This window comes from Corvus hawaiiensis, chromosome 3 (genome assembly GCF_020740725.1).
Source record: "Corvus hawaiiensis isolate bCorHaw1 chromosome 3, bCorHaw1.pri.cur, whole genome shotgun sequence".
NCBI lineage: Eukaryota > Metazoa > Chordata > Aves > Passeriformes > Corvidae > Corvus > Corvus hawaiiensis.
In genome coordinates, this window is record NC_063215.1 from 91,989,567 (window position 1) to 92,005,186 (window position 15,620).

Sequence of the window (15,620 nt, forward strand, 5' to 3'; positions counted from 1 at the left end):
AAGAGCAAGAAATCCTGTTACCATATTACACTGTCCTGATTCATTACCTGAAGCACTTTCAGACACAAACACGCACACACGAAGTATTTTCTCTGCTGTTAAAAATAAATGCTTAAGTTGTTATATAATGAACTAATGTTTATTGAAACATATTGGAATACTAGGACTGGAATTTTGAGATAAAACATGTATCTATCAGAACAGTTTCTATATCTTTGGCTTGATAAGGAGGAGGAAATACATGCATGTTTCTTGAACATCTGGCAAACTTTACCAACTTTATTCCATCAGTTTGCTTGTTCGAAAACAAACCAACCAACATGAAAGATAAGGCACAATAACCAAACGAATTATATGTGTATCTCTAAATGTTAATTATAGAATAGTAATTACTCATCACATCAAAAATGTTTCAATACTTTCGCTCAGCTTTGTTTCCATGGTCTACCACAATTTTATAATTCAATTCCATTAATAGCACAGATAATTTTATTAATAAGTATACTGAAGCAGAGCCATACTGGGTCAGACATTGATGGCCCACTTAGAGCTCATCTTGCCTCAGGTTAATGCAGCCAGTAACTGATGCTTAGACAAGAGTGAAAGATCAGGACAAACATATCATCCTACTGCCCCATTAACTCTCCTAACACCCAGCACTTCCTAAGCCGTAAGTGGTGGCTTTATATTTAATAGCCACAGTGAATTTTTGCTGCACAATTCTTTCCCCTTTGCCTCTTGAATTTATTTCATGTTTTAGGATCCAAACCTGTAGGGTTTAGGATTTAGGATCCAAATTCTGTAGGGAGGAATTTCACAACTTGACTGAGTGCTTTCTTTTGTGTTTCTGTGGTTCAAGTTTGTCCTCTCCGAGCTAGAATTATCCCTGATTGCTACCCATGTTCCTGCATTGCTGTTCCTCACACAGCCACTGCTGGCCACTGGCCAACACAAATCAATGGGCTAAACTAATGTTTTGTTCAATCCAGTCCAGTTACTCTAATGTTCCCACCACAGCCACAGAACCAAAACTAACCTGCACTGGGAGGACGTAAGGGTGTATCCAACACAAACAGCTGTGCTACATAAATCTGTAATGCTACGGTACCTCTGACCATAGTAATGGGGTTTCCCAGTGAAATGGAATGGTTATTGAGGGCTCATACAGACGTGTTTTATATTGGTACAGTTAGACTTCTACCAACAGTACTGTATTTAGATAAACAGTGACTTACAGACATTCCCTGTGTTGTCAAAACTTGTAAGAACGTCTTTAACATTTAAGAGGCCATTGTGAAATCTGGAAGAAAACATAAATAGTGACTTTACTGACACATAAACCATCCCAAAAATCCCCATCTTCAAAAAAGAGATTTACTGTATGCATGCACTTCTCACCAGCCCATTTCACAGTGAAGTAGCAAACAGGTACTACTGTAGCCACCAGGGGGAAAACAAGGGGACAACACCAAAGTCCCAGCTCAGAAATCCATGGATCAGGAGGAATGTGTTTCTCAGAATCTACTATCAAGAGGAAAACGTTTCCAAGAAGCATCAATTTTTATTTAGTTGTGGAAGTCACATAGATGAAAGGGGGAACTTTGGTAAAGCAATTTCTTTAAAAGAGAAAACCCAAAGAGTATTTTTGAACAGCAGCTGTATGCACATTCCTATTTTCTCCCACAAAATCAAGAACACTTAATTAAATTAATGCGAATGATGAAACTGATTAATGTGTTCAGTGAACTGCATTTTCTTTGGTTTTACATTTGCATAACCCATATGAAATAAACATTCAAAAGTGGGGATAATAAATTCATTACCTAAATTTCATACATCAACTGCAAATTTTAGAATGCAGTGAGCAAAACACTGACAGCAGCAGAAAGAATAAGCACCAAAATTGAATAACATTTACCTAAGATTTGCCTTTAAATGTGCAGTGACACACACATAAAAAAGCATTTAATCTTGTTTTAAATATTCCAAACTAATCTAAGCCCAAAATGAACAAAATATTAGTCTTACACTTTAGAACAATCAGATTACATAGCTGTTTTGCAAATGCATTGAAGAAAATCTAGAAAGGGTTTTAATAATGTTTCAAATGTATCTTATAAGGCTGTTTGGGAACACACTGATTTGAAACACTGAAAAGAAAAAACAATAAATCAAAGAATTTTAGCACCTACAAAATTAGTTCTCATTCTCTCAGCTGCTCTTTCCTGAAGGAAGATTGCTTCAAGAATGGAAAAAAAAAATTCAATCTTCTTGCAAGCTAGAAATTGTATATTTATTGTGAAAAACCCACTATTTATAGCTTCTGATAAACATAAGCATTATATAAAGAAACATTAACATGTTAACTTTTGAGAAGCACCAAGCAGCAACTAGACAAATTCTTTAAAAAATGAAAATCAAATGGAAATCAAGTTAACAAACTGAACTGAGCACATTGGCAGGGACAAATAAATATATGAGAGATATTACAAAAGATTCAACTGGACATTAATGCTCTTCTCCCAGCTACATAAAAACAAACCAAAATTACATTCCTTCTTTGCAGTGGAAGTCTACAAGAATGCTGATGGATCATGTGGATTTTTAATGTACTTCTTTTTTGCAAGTTTGTTTTCTATCCAATTGGACAACCAATGCAACAGAGTTAGTGCAAGGGAAGTGACAAGAAAGGAGATAGGATTGGTAGTTCTGCCAACCACAGAGCTGCACTTTAAACTCTCCCCTGCTGACTCCTCAGAACCCTACAAACTCTGTAATTCTGCATGTGTCTGGGGCTGTTGGGGGCTCTCGAACAGCTGTGAATGTCTCATCTCTAATTGAATGTAAGATGGGGGAAGGGAGATGCTGAGGAAGTAAAGAAATATTTTAATCTCTGTTGGCATGCGGGATAGTCTTGGGATAACATGTTTTGGTTTCTTCCCCCCCCCGCCCCCAATTTCTTTATGTACATAGTTCATATCTAAAGGTTATCATGTAACTCTCCAAGTGAAGCAAAAAAAGCTAAGGATGAAAAATTTAATAATTTAATACCAGGAGTTCAACAGAATGAAGAGAGGAAAACAGAAGTGAAGTGTCCTGGTTTAGAAAATAATAGAATTTACATACTTAAGGGTCAAAAGGTAGGCAAACACAAAAAGGAGAAATGATAAAACCACAGCACTGGCCAAAACTGCTTAAAATTTGTGGAAACCAAAAATTGAGGAATTGAGCATAATCTCTTATTGAGAAAGTTTTAGGACTGAGGAAAGCAACATGCCAAGAGCTGATCTACTTGTGAAAGGGAGAGCTCAGGAAAACACATTTCCAAACAGCAATAGCCATGTTTCTCCATTTGGAGATCTGTACTTATGGAGCCTGCAGACAGACTCTGCACCAGCTATTCCCCGACTCTTTTCCATAACAGGCTTTAGTCATAGAATAAAAGTTACATGCACATGTACATACAGGTATTCTCTAACCCCAAATTCTGCCACAAATATTGTGCTACTCAGTCCTGCACCTAAAAAACAGACCTTCTAGTCTGGGATCCACTGCTCTGCACATACATCCTCAGCAGTTCCGAAACAGCTGCTGCTTCACTGTCCCATCCCATCAGCTGCTCCTCCATCACCAAACCCACAGAAAACTACCAAGATACATCACATCTGGTTTCCATGAATGCCTGTCACAATCACAGCTTTCCACAGTGCAGCTGACAAACACGTAGAGTCTTAAGTGTCATGTGCACTGAATTATGAAAGTCAAGGAAAGGAATCACAGAAGCTTGGGATTAAACCCCAGCCCTTAAATTCCCATAAATTTCTACAGAGATCTCAAAATGCAGAAGAACATTAGTATTCGGTGCTTTAGAACATGTCATGGATGTCATACAGTTCAAAGAACTTCAAAGAAGTTCAAAGCTCTGATGGCTGAGATCAACAAAGTACTTCAAATGAGCACAAGTAAGCATCATGGAAAAAGTGAATTTCAGGCTGGCATGGTTAATCTGATTCACCATGTTCTTATAATAAGTCTTCAAGGTACAATACGCAAAAAATTCTGTGGCTGAGGCAGTGAGTAATAGAAGACAAATCTATGAACAATAAACTAATTCAGCTCATGTTTCTCCTGATACAAAGCAAAGCAGAATTCCTTATTCTGGACTACAAATAAATCAACTTTGGATGAAGTCAGAGAGAGTGAGATCAATCTTTAAATATATCAATGCTCCTTCCTCTCCAATTCAGGTAACACAAGTGGCAGAATTTTACCTGTATATAAAAATAGCTATGGATAGTACAAAAAAAAAAAACAACACCCTTCAGTAGGTCCCTATTAAGGTATGCTTTTCATAAGCCATAATGAAACAAAAGTAAGTTCCTTCTTTTCTTTTATTTCATTCTTATACTGAGCGACAAAAAATAATACAAGTAAGTACATGCCTGTATACACTTCAAAAATCTACAAAAACTAAGATAGAATACATTTCCATGTAATATTGAAAAGGGAAAAAACCAAACACAGCACATCTCCATACACTATTAACCTACACACAAAAGTATATTTGTGAAAAATGAAAGATGGGATAGTGGTAAAATGTTTCTGTTAAGGGTACTTTACAAACAGGCTTGGTGAATATCACCACCAATTGTCACTGTGGTCCACTAAGAACCTCGGAGTTATCTGCAAACGTTGCTATCTGATCAGATGTCCTTTCTGGGCCAGAGTACAGCAAAACATGTCAAGTTCTCTTTCACTCCAGTTCTAGATCACAGCTTAATACAGCAAGAAACCAAAACAAAGCTTCTTTGACTACAGTTCTTTTTACAAATACACACATCTTGGGCAATATGATGGAACAATCATAGATTGATCAGTGAACAAAAGAATTATGTTGCCAAATCACTTTTCATCTCTTTCCTCCATTTCCAGTTCCTGGGGCCAACCCTTTATGCTGCTAAATTCACACACTGTCTTTTAGCATGAAATAAAAGAAGAAAGCAATTTGTCATATCCACATAAATTGTCTATAAGAAGTAGGCAATATTCCTTGAAATCCACTTCATTTTTTTTGATCTCTATCCCTAAAATAAAAAGCCATGAAAAATTCAAAATGTTATTAGCAGAAATATACAAGAGGAATGGCCAATGGAATTCAGTCCTATATCATCTTCTAACACACTACTTGCCACATACAAGTAGTGTCTGTGCATGCCCCTCATTTCTAAACCATAGGTCTAGAATCATCTAATAGTTTCTGTCATATTTTTATCTAAAGGTTCATTCATATTCAGAATAAAAACATGACATCTTGCACAGTACACTTAACACCTTTTACAAAGATTTAACCCTTCCAGTAAACTGCTGACATTGTTCTTTTCAGTTCTGCACTTTAGTATTTGAAACAGCAAATGACTGATCAATGGAAAATATTTTACCACAGAAATAACTTATTTCTTCACTGTTTTCGTAAAATGAGACTACCATTTAAAAGCAAATCCATATCCTGAAATAGAACATTTGAAGATATTGATTGCTCCTTTTCTAACTCAAATAAAAGAATAATGTTCCTGTCTAAAAGGCAGGCACCATCTCCACAACGAGACACTGCATCTTTATGATCTATAATCACTTCATTGCTAAAACTATTAGTACAAAATTCAAAATTAAAACCACATTCCTGACTAAGAATAGAAGGATTTAGAAAGGCAGTATTAAATAAATATTTTTAAATTGTTCTATTTACTTACCATATGTCTTCTATCCCTAAGAAAATACATATTCAGCACATGCATAATATTTTAACACCAAAGTGAAATACTGCCACAGTTAAATAGAACTTGAAAAAAGCCAACAAATACACCTGAAAGTTCTATGAATAAAAACACAGGGGAGATGTGGAAACAGTGGTGCTGTCTATGTTAAGCTGGTGTGCTTGGAGCTCCCCTGGGGATGGACGAGGAGCCAGCTGAGCTTATGGGTCAGGATTAAAGGGAGGGCAGGGACTGCTGACATTATACTGGGGGTTTGCTACAGGAAGACCAAGTAGATGAAGCCTCTACAGACAGAGAGAGGAGCAGCCGTGCATTCACAAGCCCTGGTCTTCATGGGGAGCTTCAAACACCCTAATATCTGCTGGAGAGACAACACACCAGGGCATAAAAATTTATGGAGGTTCCTGAAATGCTTCTTTTTTCAAGAGGCACCAACAAAGAGAGGTGTTATGCTGGACCCTGTTCTCTCCAACAAGGAGGGGCTGGTGGGAAATGTGAATGTCCAAGGAAGCCTTGGCAGCCATGACCATGAAATGGCGGAGTTTGAGATCCTCGGTGCAGCAAGAAGGGTGCACAACAAGCTTGCTACCCTGGACTTCTGGAGAGCGGACTTTGGCCTCTTCAGGGATCTGTTTGGTAGAACACAATGGGATAAAGTCCTGGAGGGAAGAGGGGCCCAAGAAAGTGGTTAATATCCAAGGATCACCTCTGGAGCAATGCATCCTGACCAAGAGGAAGTCAGACAAGAAAGCCAGGAGGCCTATGTGGATGAACAAGATGCTCCTGGACAAATTCAAACACAAAAAAGAAACCTACAGAGTGTGGAAGCAAAGTCAAGTAGCCCATGAGGAACACACAGAAATTGTCTGAGCATCCAGGATTCAGGTCAGGAAAGCTAAAGCTCAATTAACATCATCAAGACAAGGATGTAGTGTGTAGGAACATCAAGTACAATACAAATCCAGATGAGACCACACTAATCAAATGAGGTTTTGGATTCTAACACAAGAAGTATCATTTTGACACACTTTCACTGCTAACAAAACCCCACACTCATCAGACACTCCTTTTGATACCCCAGAGCTACTGTAAAGCAACTTAGTAACTAAACAAAGCTCAAGAGACCACTTTCCACCGTGTGTTATGAACCTACATTTTCTTAAGCACACTGGAGATCACTGTTTAACCAGAAGAGTTATGGGAATTTTTTAAATGAGTCAATGATGTTTCACTTCAAGCATCTATTCAAAATGGCACCTGAATTTAGCTTAAAATTTTTAAGCTGAAAACTGTTGTATATTGGGGCTTCTGACTTTCTGCTTTGGAAGATTTGTTATTAAGAATGATGTGAAAAAATAAACTAGCAACAGAAAAACATGGCAGAAGCTCTTCTTTCTGAGATGTGAATCCAGCCTGAGTTTACTTAGAGAAATAGCAAAAACAACAAAATTCAGAAAAGCATGCACATGACTAGTAGTTCCTACAAAAGCTTCTATTTGCCTGACAAACTGGAACCAAGCCCCTCTGGAGCAGTAATTCCAGCTAGGTCATAGCATATCTGAATATACAATTTGATCAGTTTTGATAGCCCTTGAACTGATATAGCTTGACCTTTATACTCTTTGCCAAAAGCCACTAACAACCTTATGAACTTTCTTAAGTATTTAGCCTTGTCAAGATATTAGCTGACAACCCTTTTAACATCGAACATATGCAATGAGCTTTTCCAAGAAGATGTTAATGCATAAGGAAAACTAATGTAGATGGAAATTCAAAAGCACTTTTGTCAAGATTTTAGAGGGGCCATAGCAACATTTTTTTTCCTGATAAAAAGATATAAAAAGGCTCTCCTATTCATGCATGCTGTTCTGGATGTACCTGACTGAAGTTATTGTTAATAATATGCTCTTGTTAACTTGCTAAAGTTGTTTCTGCTGTTTAATATTGTTATAAATAATATTTTGCCAGTGGACGGAGAAGAACCAAGGGAAGACTGTCAGACATACAGAGAATCCTTAAGTTTCCAACACATGGTCAGTTCTCAAAGATCCAAGAACACTTACTCCAAGATTTCTTATCTTCTAGATATGTAAGTTTCAGCATGAAGAACTGTTGCTCTGTTATGTATGTTAAATGTGATGTTATCCCCTAAATTACTGCTTCTGCAAAAACAGGGAAGAGACTTCATTCAACACGGACTCATGGTAAAGTTGATTTTGTTGCAGTCTATTTATACTTTATTCCTGGCAAAAAACCATGGTATTTTCTCCTTCCCTTCTTCACCTCCTGCAATATTCTGAAATAATAAGTATACTCTATCTATTGTCACTGCCTCAGAGTGGAGAAAACATTTTAATACAGAAGTGTAAGACTAAGCAAGTTCTGATCATTATTCCTAAAATGATCAGTGATTATCATTTTGAGAGGTCACTGAATATCTTTTGGAAAGAAACAAAATGCAGGGAAAACATAAAATAAATATCCCCACCAGAAGACAATGTCCCTATTCTCTTCAATATTCAATTTTTGAAAGGCAGTGTGAGCCTGCTCCAGCACAGAAACTATACATTTCCACTGAACAAGATTAAAGAAACATAATAAAATAATGCATAAATAAACATGCTTGTTCATAGGCTATAGTTCAGCTGTGTCCTATAATCAGTGAAACTACTATTAGGCAAATAATACCAAATAAAATGTTGGCATAGAAAGTGGTGGAAACAGAAGTACACAACTATCAAATGTCAGAGCAGGATCAGTCTGACATTCCCTTGGCTTTTGTACTACCAGCACAGGTGAACCTTAGCTCATCTCCTACTTTAAAACTCCAGAGCAAGTAAATCAAGTAAGTGACAGTGTTGCAACCCATGGCAGTGAACTAGAGTTCAGTGCTGCACTGTAAGGGACTGCAGCCTTGTTCAGCCCAAATACTCCCTAGACACCTTGTGTTTCCTACCCCCATGTGCCTCTGAAGACCTAGAAACAAGGAATAGGGACACTGCACAAAGGCATTATGTAGACTGTCAGTGTTTGAATTAGTCCACAGCATTCGCTGGTGGTTTACAGGAAAAGTCTATACATGGAAAAACACTGCACCTACTCCTATTAAAAATAGCAGTTTTCCAACGGAAAAGTTTCCTTTTGAACCCTTTTAACATCAATGAGCATAAGCTTGGAAAATGGAAAATTAAAACTTTATAAAGCTCTAAAGAATTTTGTTCTTGATTTTATATCCAGATGCAAATTTAAAATTATCTGCATGCAGTGTTGTGGGGCTCCTTTAGTATGGTTTGGTTTTTCCTCATTGGTTCATTTTAAAACCTTGCGAAAATTTTGCAGTTTAACGATGGCCACTTGTTTGTGTTAGATATTAATTTCTAAGATTGACCTTAATTTAAAGTTCCAGGTAAACAAAAATGCACTTTTTGATTTGGGCTCTCCAGAACATCTTCCACTGCGCAGAGAATGCAAAATCCTCCACCTTCAGAGAGCTAAGTAGAAGCTGCAGAACAAGTATCAATTCAGGGATTCTTAAGTTACTGTAGCAAACCTGCTGAGGCAAACCAAGTATAGTAGACACACGCATGGAAAACAGAACATGGAAAAGAAGACCAAAGCAAGAGAAAGGAAAAGAAAAACAAAACCAAAATCCCACAAACATAGCAATGAATGGGAGTTATAAAGAAAGCTACTGAGAATTCACTTTCATTCCTTCAGAGGGTTTTTCGGGGGGTAAGTCAGGTTTCTGTGGGTTTGTTTGTGCATGGACTTTTTTATTGTCAATTTCTTTAATACAAATGACCTGCCCTAATATAAAAAAGATTACTTCATTAAGTATATATTATTTTGTAGGAAGAAGAAATTTTTCTATCCTTTTGTTTTGAAAACCAGCTTCCAAATTATCGAGTTTTACAAGAACCACTAAGAAGAAAACCGAATAAAATACAGATCATTACCAAAACCCTTTTAGAACATCATTAATAACATCATGTCATAAAATTTTTTATAAAGACTATAAATAACTCTGTTCAGGTTTTTTTATATCTTTTTTACAGCTGAAGAATGTCAAAACAGAAAGCTACTAAAATATAACATAAATGCTCATATTTGCATTATTTTTTAGCTACAAGCATCAGTATTTTCACTCAAGCTCTGCCACTTCAGTAGAATGTACCAGAAAAAAGAGTCAGACAGGCTGCTTACTGTAATAAACAACTAAAAATAACATTTACCAGTTTATTTGTAAACTATGCCCTAGTTAGACAGAACACTGGAAGAATGACTAATGAGTTTTATATCTGAGGCCTATTCAAGATCTTAGAAAGTACTTAAAACTTAAATTATGGTTACCTTAAGGAGACACTGTACTTGGGATAAAAGATACTTCTATACTGAACCCAGGTCCCAGTTTCTTCTTCTGTATTCTGGTCTTCTACTGAAAAGAGATTGAACGATGCAAACCTTCTTACAGATACTTGTTGGAGATGCACATCTTTCAAGTGCTTTTTCCTCAGAACCTTTGAAATGAAAAACAAATTAAACATTAACAATAAAACTTCCAAGAAAAGAACAAACCCATGCCTATTTAAGTGAAGAGGCAAACCATAATGGCTATGCTATCAGCTAGCAATTATGAATAACCAAGTATGTCAGGCCTGAACAAAATACAGTGGTATTGGTGGTAGGGTTCAAGAGAACAAGTTAGGAATTTCGTCTCAATAACTGTAAAGCAAATGTACTGTGTTTAGAAGTACACAAAGTTGCTTTTTAAACTCACGTTCCAGCAAACCCATGCAAAAATCAGAGGGGCAAACTGGGTTCTCCCCTGTCCTCTAATTTTACCAAGTTTCACAGCCCAAGCAGTGCCCTCCCTAAGCAATTTCTGTCCCACTCACTGTCCCTATAGAGGGGGGAAAAAACCCCAACAACAACAAGGGTATCTCTTGTAGAATTTAAATGACAAACCCAAAACATGATCTTCAGGTGCCTGAATGCTGGGTGTTCTCCTGGTACACTGCTGTGTGTTCCTTCCTAGCCTACAAGTCTTCTGCTACACACTTGCAGAGATGCTGCCAAAGTTGCCCAAGTCAAGAAAATTGCTACCTGGCCCAGGCCTCAGACTTTCAGACGCCACAACTGTGAATTCCCCAGGCCCCCATAAGGGGACTGACACATGAGCCAGACTTCAGGTGAGCCCCAAAACACTCTGACAGCACCAACTTCAGTGCTAAGAGACTGAAGAATTCAAGACAGAGACAGAATGTCTTTTGCATTTTGTAAATGATTAAAACACATGTTCAAGAAAGCGAAAACGTGGGCTCTCTGTCCTGCATAGTCTGCTCCACTCAACCATCTTCAGGGAGTGAGGTGTCAACCCCTCTGTGCAGGAAAACCCAGCACTCATCTGGTTTGAGCTGTGCCATTGCTCAGATGACTGCCAGCATTTCCATGCCAGACAAAAAGACTTATTCCTTAGGGCAGTGATGTGGAAGGAGAGGTGTCCTGGATTTAACTTCTTTCTCCTAACATTGGAGAGAATACATAAATAATTGCCATTGCATTTTTAAAATTAAGGTGCATATGCAGTCCCCAGTGATGGATTAAAAAAAACCAGAGCAGAAAATAAACTCATCACTATAAATTGATAGAGGTACAAGGAATAGCTCCATTGAGTAGGACAGCACTGCAATTTACAAGTTTTTGCCAACTAGAGATAAATCAAATGAGAAACAGCTCTCCAGAATTATGAAACTTGAAATAGAAGCTTTACATACAGGATGTGTACAAAAAAAATCACGGGTCAGTGATTTTTTTTGCTGTATCCAACCTGTGTTGACATGCTTTAACTGAAAATGCACTCACATTTAACAGCCTTGCAATTTGGGCCCATGACCTATTATTTTGTAGGATATTTGGAAGTACTACATATGTGAGCAGAACAATTGTATTTGCTACACTGTTGGTTTCTTACAGCAGGTCTGAGGCATCAGGCTTACTGCTTTTGGAGCTATTTTCATCAGCAGGTCTCAGCATATGAAAGGCACAGGCATTTTCCATAAAGTTTTAGAAATGTCTGGGTGATGTCCACACTACTTCCGTAACACGTGAGAAAAATACACACATGAAAGAAAACACAAAAAAAAACAGAGCAGGAGAACAAAATTAAAAGACCAGCAAAATTAAGACCTTCATGTAATAGCTGTGTGCCTGAAAACAAAATGGACTATCTTGACAACTAAAGAAAAGCAGCAAGACCTAATTTTCAGAAAAGTGTGTTGTCTGGGGACTTCTTTAAAGCAATAGCAAGCCATTACTAACAGGAAAAAAAAAAAAATCCAGCAGTGGCAACACTTTTCTATTTTCAGTTTTTGTTGCACAGAGACATCTTATAGCCACTCTGTAAAATTCATGTTCTGAATTAGCAGAAAATCTCATGAGCATTTGAATACTCAAAAGAACATTTCTCCCACAGCCTCAAACAAAAATCAAGTGGTCTGAGATCTGAAAATTACAACAGCAGGTCAAATCTTTTAAAACCCTAAGTATAACTGAGAAAACAGCACAAAGGGAGAGTATGTTACATTATTTATATCTAAATCTGTATTTTTTACATAAGGATCAAAGGGGTTTTTTTCCTCAAGTCTGTTCCAAAAAGGATCACAGTTGTGTTAAACAAGCTACAAAGATATGTTGCTGCTATAGAATCCGCTGATATCCACTGATAAAAACAAAAGGTGACAAACCTATCTTAACTCATCACCAAACAGTCTCCTACAAAGATTCTGGTAAAATATCATCACAGATCTCAATTATAACACCCTTGGTATTTAGTCACAGTATTAGGATCATGTTTAGGACTCCTTATAAAACCTAAAACTGGTTGATATCTCTTAAAAAAAACCTCATCAAAAAAGAATCTCTGGCAAACAACATGGAGAAAGGCAGTCACCTGAAATCCCCTGTATTTAACTGTGTATATCCTTGTGTTAGGCCTAGCTGCACTAAGAGGCAAATTCCATAACAGCTCATGGTCCACAAACCTCTGCCAGTTCTCTGGAGTGACTGCAACATGATATTTTGTACATGCAAGAAAGTTTCTACACAAGCATAATCTGTAACTGCACTCTAAATATCATCCATAGGACTATAGTATTTATTTTTACAAATAATTTATTTACCAAATTGTTTTATCCAACTGTAAACAATTTACAAACTCAAGACTAACAAAAACATGGAAAAAGATCTGGAGCACGGGCACCCTTCACAGAGAGAGGTGCAGGAACAGAGGAAAAATTGTTTTAGAAGTGCTTCTGTTCAGGAAAAAAAAAAAGTCATTGGCCTGTCCTCACTTTAGCTTTTATCTTTCAGTTCTGGAAGTTAAAGTACATTATCAGGTGAGCAAGAGACTCTCAGGCACGTGGTGTGACTCTTGGGGATGGTCCTGTGCAGGGCCAGGAGCTGAACTTGATGATCCTTGCGGGTCCTTTCCTGCTCAGCATAATCTGTGATTCTGGGACTTGTGTGAGAAGAGCAAGAGGAAGTTAACAGGCAGGATAAACATATAAAGCTTATATAGATTCCATGAAACTTTCAATAGGGAGCAAACGTGCATATAGGGTGGAACCTAATGCATGCCTATTTCTCTAACTTCCCTGCTGAAAACCATGGACTGGGTAATACCATCAGCCACAGAGACTGGCAGAGCTCAAAACATAGCCTTAGAGAACTTACTCCAGCCATTTACAAATGCACAGTAAATGGGTAACTTCCCTCAGCATTTTTTTAAATGCAAAAAATACTTTTCTTTATTCTGACAGGCTAAGTTTAAAAATATTGCCAAACTTCAAACTCAGTACATACATAAAACATTTCATTGATAAAGAACACACAGGTAATTATGCAAACCCCTGATTCTTTATGCTAGCTTCATAGGATACCTCATAAAAGGGCTTTTTTTTCTTAATTAAATCAGCGAGCATGCACTCAAGCATCCTTACCATAGTAAATCAATTTGTGTGTGCATTGAATGAAAGCAAATTCAATACATAAACACACCACAGAACTGATTTCATGTAAGGCGTTATTATAAGCAGTATGAAAAGCACTTTTAAAAGCACTGTAAGAAATGCTTTGACAGTGCTCCTTTAAAAATGGATTTAAAGGGAGCTTGATACCTTCTTCCAATCCATAGATAGATCTGAGCACCACTGTAGCATAAAGCACAGAACTGATTTTTACTTCAGATGTACCAGTAAGATTAAATTGATCCTTGCTCATTGTACCATACAAAAATCAACAGAAAAGCTGAAGAACATGGAAAAACCAAGGGAATCTGTAGAGGAAAAGGTCACAGATACATGTAGTTTGAGAAAGAAACAGAAGCCTTCTCCCCAAATACCTACACACACTCTTCCACAACCCCATTCTATTGTTATGAAAACAATATGATTTTAGGAGGCAGGAATATGCCGAAGGCAGTATATGTTGAGAAGCAATAACAGCTAGCATAGCCACAGAGTGCAGCTTACACAGTCTGCTAGAACAGAAACCTACAAAGACAAACCTGATATTCCTACCAGTAACTTTGACATTTCCTGCTTTGGAAACAAAAGTTGGTCTTGTTGAACAGGAACCGCAAATTTAGAAACCAGAAAGTGCAATATTGACATCCTCAGGCCTCCCACTCTGTGACCCAGCTGCAGCCAGGTGCCCCTTCCAACCCAGCTGCCACCACAGACCCAGCGCCACCTCTCCACCCTCTCAGGGACAGCTGTCCATAGGCAGCTCCAGATGTCCATCTGCACAGAACCAAACACTCAAGCTAGGGCTGTAAATTTCACATCCCATAACAGTAACAATGAAACAGACTAGGGTTTTTAAACCTTTATGCCTGCGCTCATCTGGAGAGGAATCCTTTCCAACCTCTCACTGCTCCAAAAGGGTGTAAAACAGCGTGGAAGGCTGCAGCTGAGAAGCTGCTGTTCACCAGAGTACAGGTGTCACTGCTTGCCCCTTCTTCCTCCTCACCCTCCTCCAGGCACAGCCCCTCAGCAAAATGCAGTTTTCATGCCAGGTGAGCAGGGTCTTGCCCCAGGTCCCCACGAAAGGCAGTCTGGGGGGCAGGGAGCAAAGGGTAAGAATGAGGTAGCAGCTACAACAACCAGCCCCACCAGCATCGATGGAAGGTGTCAAACTATGGCCTGAAAATCCCAAAGTGCCCTCAGGCTGTGAGGTGCCAATAAGATGCTGGTCCTCCTCCCTTAACACAGGCCACAGGCAGTTTTGGGGATCTACTGAAGGCACACTTTAGAATCATAAAATCATAGAATAAGCCAAGTTGGAAGGAACCCACCAGGACCACCGAGTCCAACTCCTGGCCTTGCACAGGACACTCCAAGAGTCACATCATGTGCCTGAGAGCATTGCCCAAATGCTTCAACTCTGTCAGGCTGGTGCTGTGAGCACTTCCCTGGAGAGCCTGTTCCAGTGCCCAGATACCCTCTGGACATTTTTCTAATGTCCAACCTAAACCTCCCCTGACACTACTCCAGGCCATTCCCTCAAGTTCTGTCACCGGTCACGACAGTGAAGGGATCAGTGCCTGCCCCTCCACTTCCCCTCTCTTTAGAGAGCGATGGGTGCGTATATACATGTATATATTTTTATTATTATCATTTTTTCCAGGAAGACTGCTACAAGCCCTTTTACATGACCCACCATAGGCTCGCAACCTCCTTCTCACGGATGCGGGCAGCGCTCCGTACGCCCGCGGGATTCTCCGCACCATGGCCTGGGGCACAGCCCGGCCCGAAGGAGCAGGGAGAGACCCCGCGCTGTCCTCAGGCT

At 38.6% G+C, this 15,620-nt stretch overlaps 1 protein-coding gene across 3 annotated transcripts in view; it reads right to left on the reverse strand.

Moving 5' to 3' along the window:
* The window catches only part of CAMKMT (calmodulin-lysine N-methyltransferase), a 217,913-nt gene that overhangs the window by 201,756 nt on the left and 537 nt on the right, over positions 1–15,620 (reverse strand). Inside the window, exons 1-3 of one of the 3 annotated variants that reach the window (XM_048297106.1) lie at positions 15,492–15,613; positions 10,125–10,291; positions 1,236–1,300 (exon numbers count right to left, since the gene is read on the reverse strand). In XM_048297106.1, the coding sequence (XP_048153063.1) occupies positions 1,236–1,300; positions 10,125–10,291; positions 15,492–15,494 (235 nt within the window). In that variant the 5' untranslated portion in view covers positions 15,495–15,613. Of the gene's footprint in view, positions 1–1,235; positions 1,301–10,124; positions 10,292–14,656; positions 14,799–15,491; positions 15,614–15,620 lie in introns of those variants that run through there. The other 2 variants (XM_048297105.1, XM_048297104.1) reach the window with 2 other exon arrangements.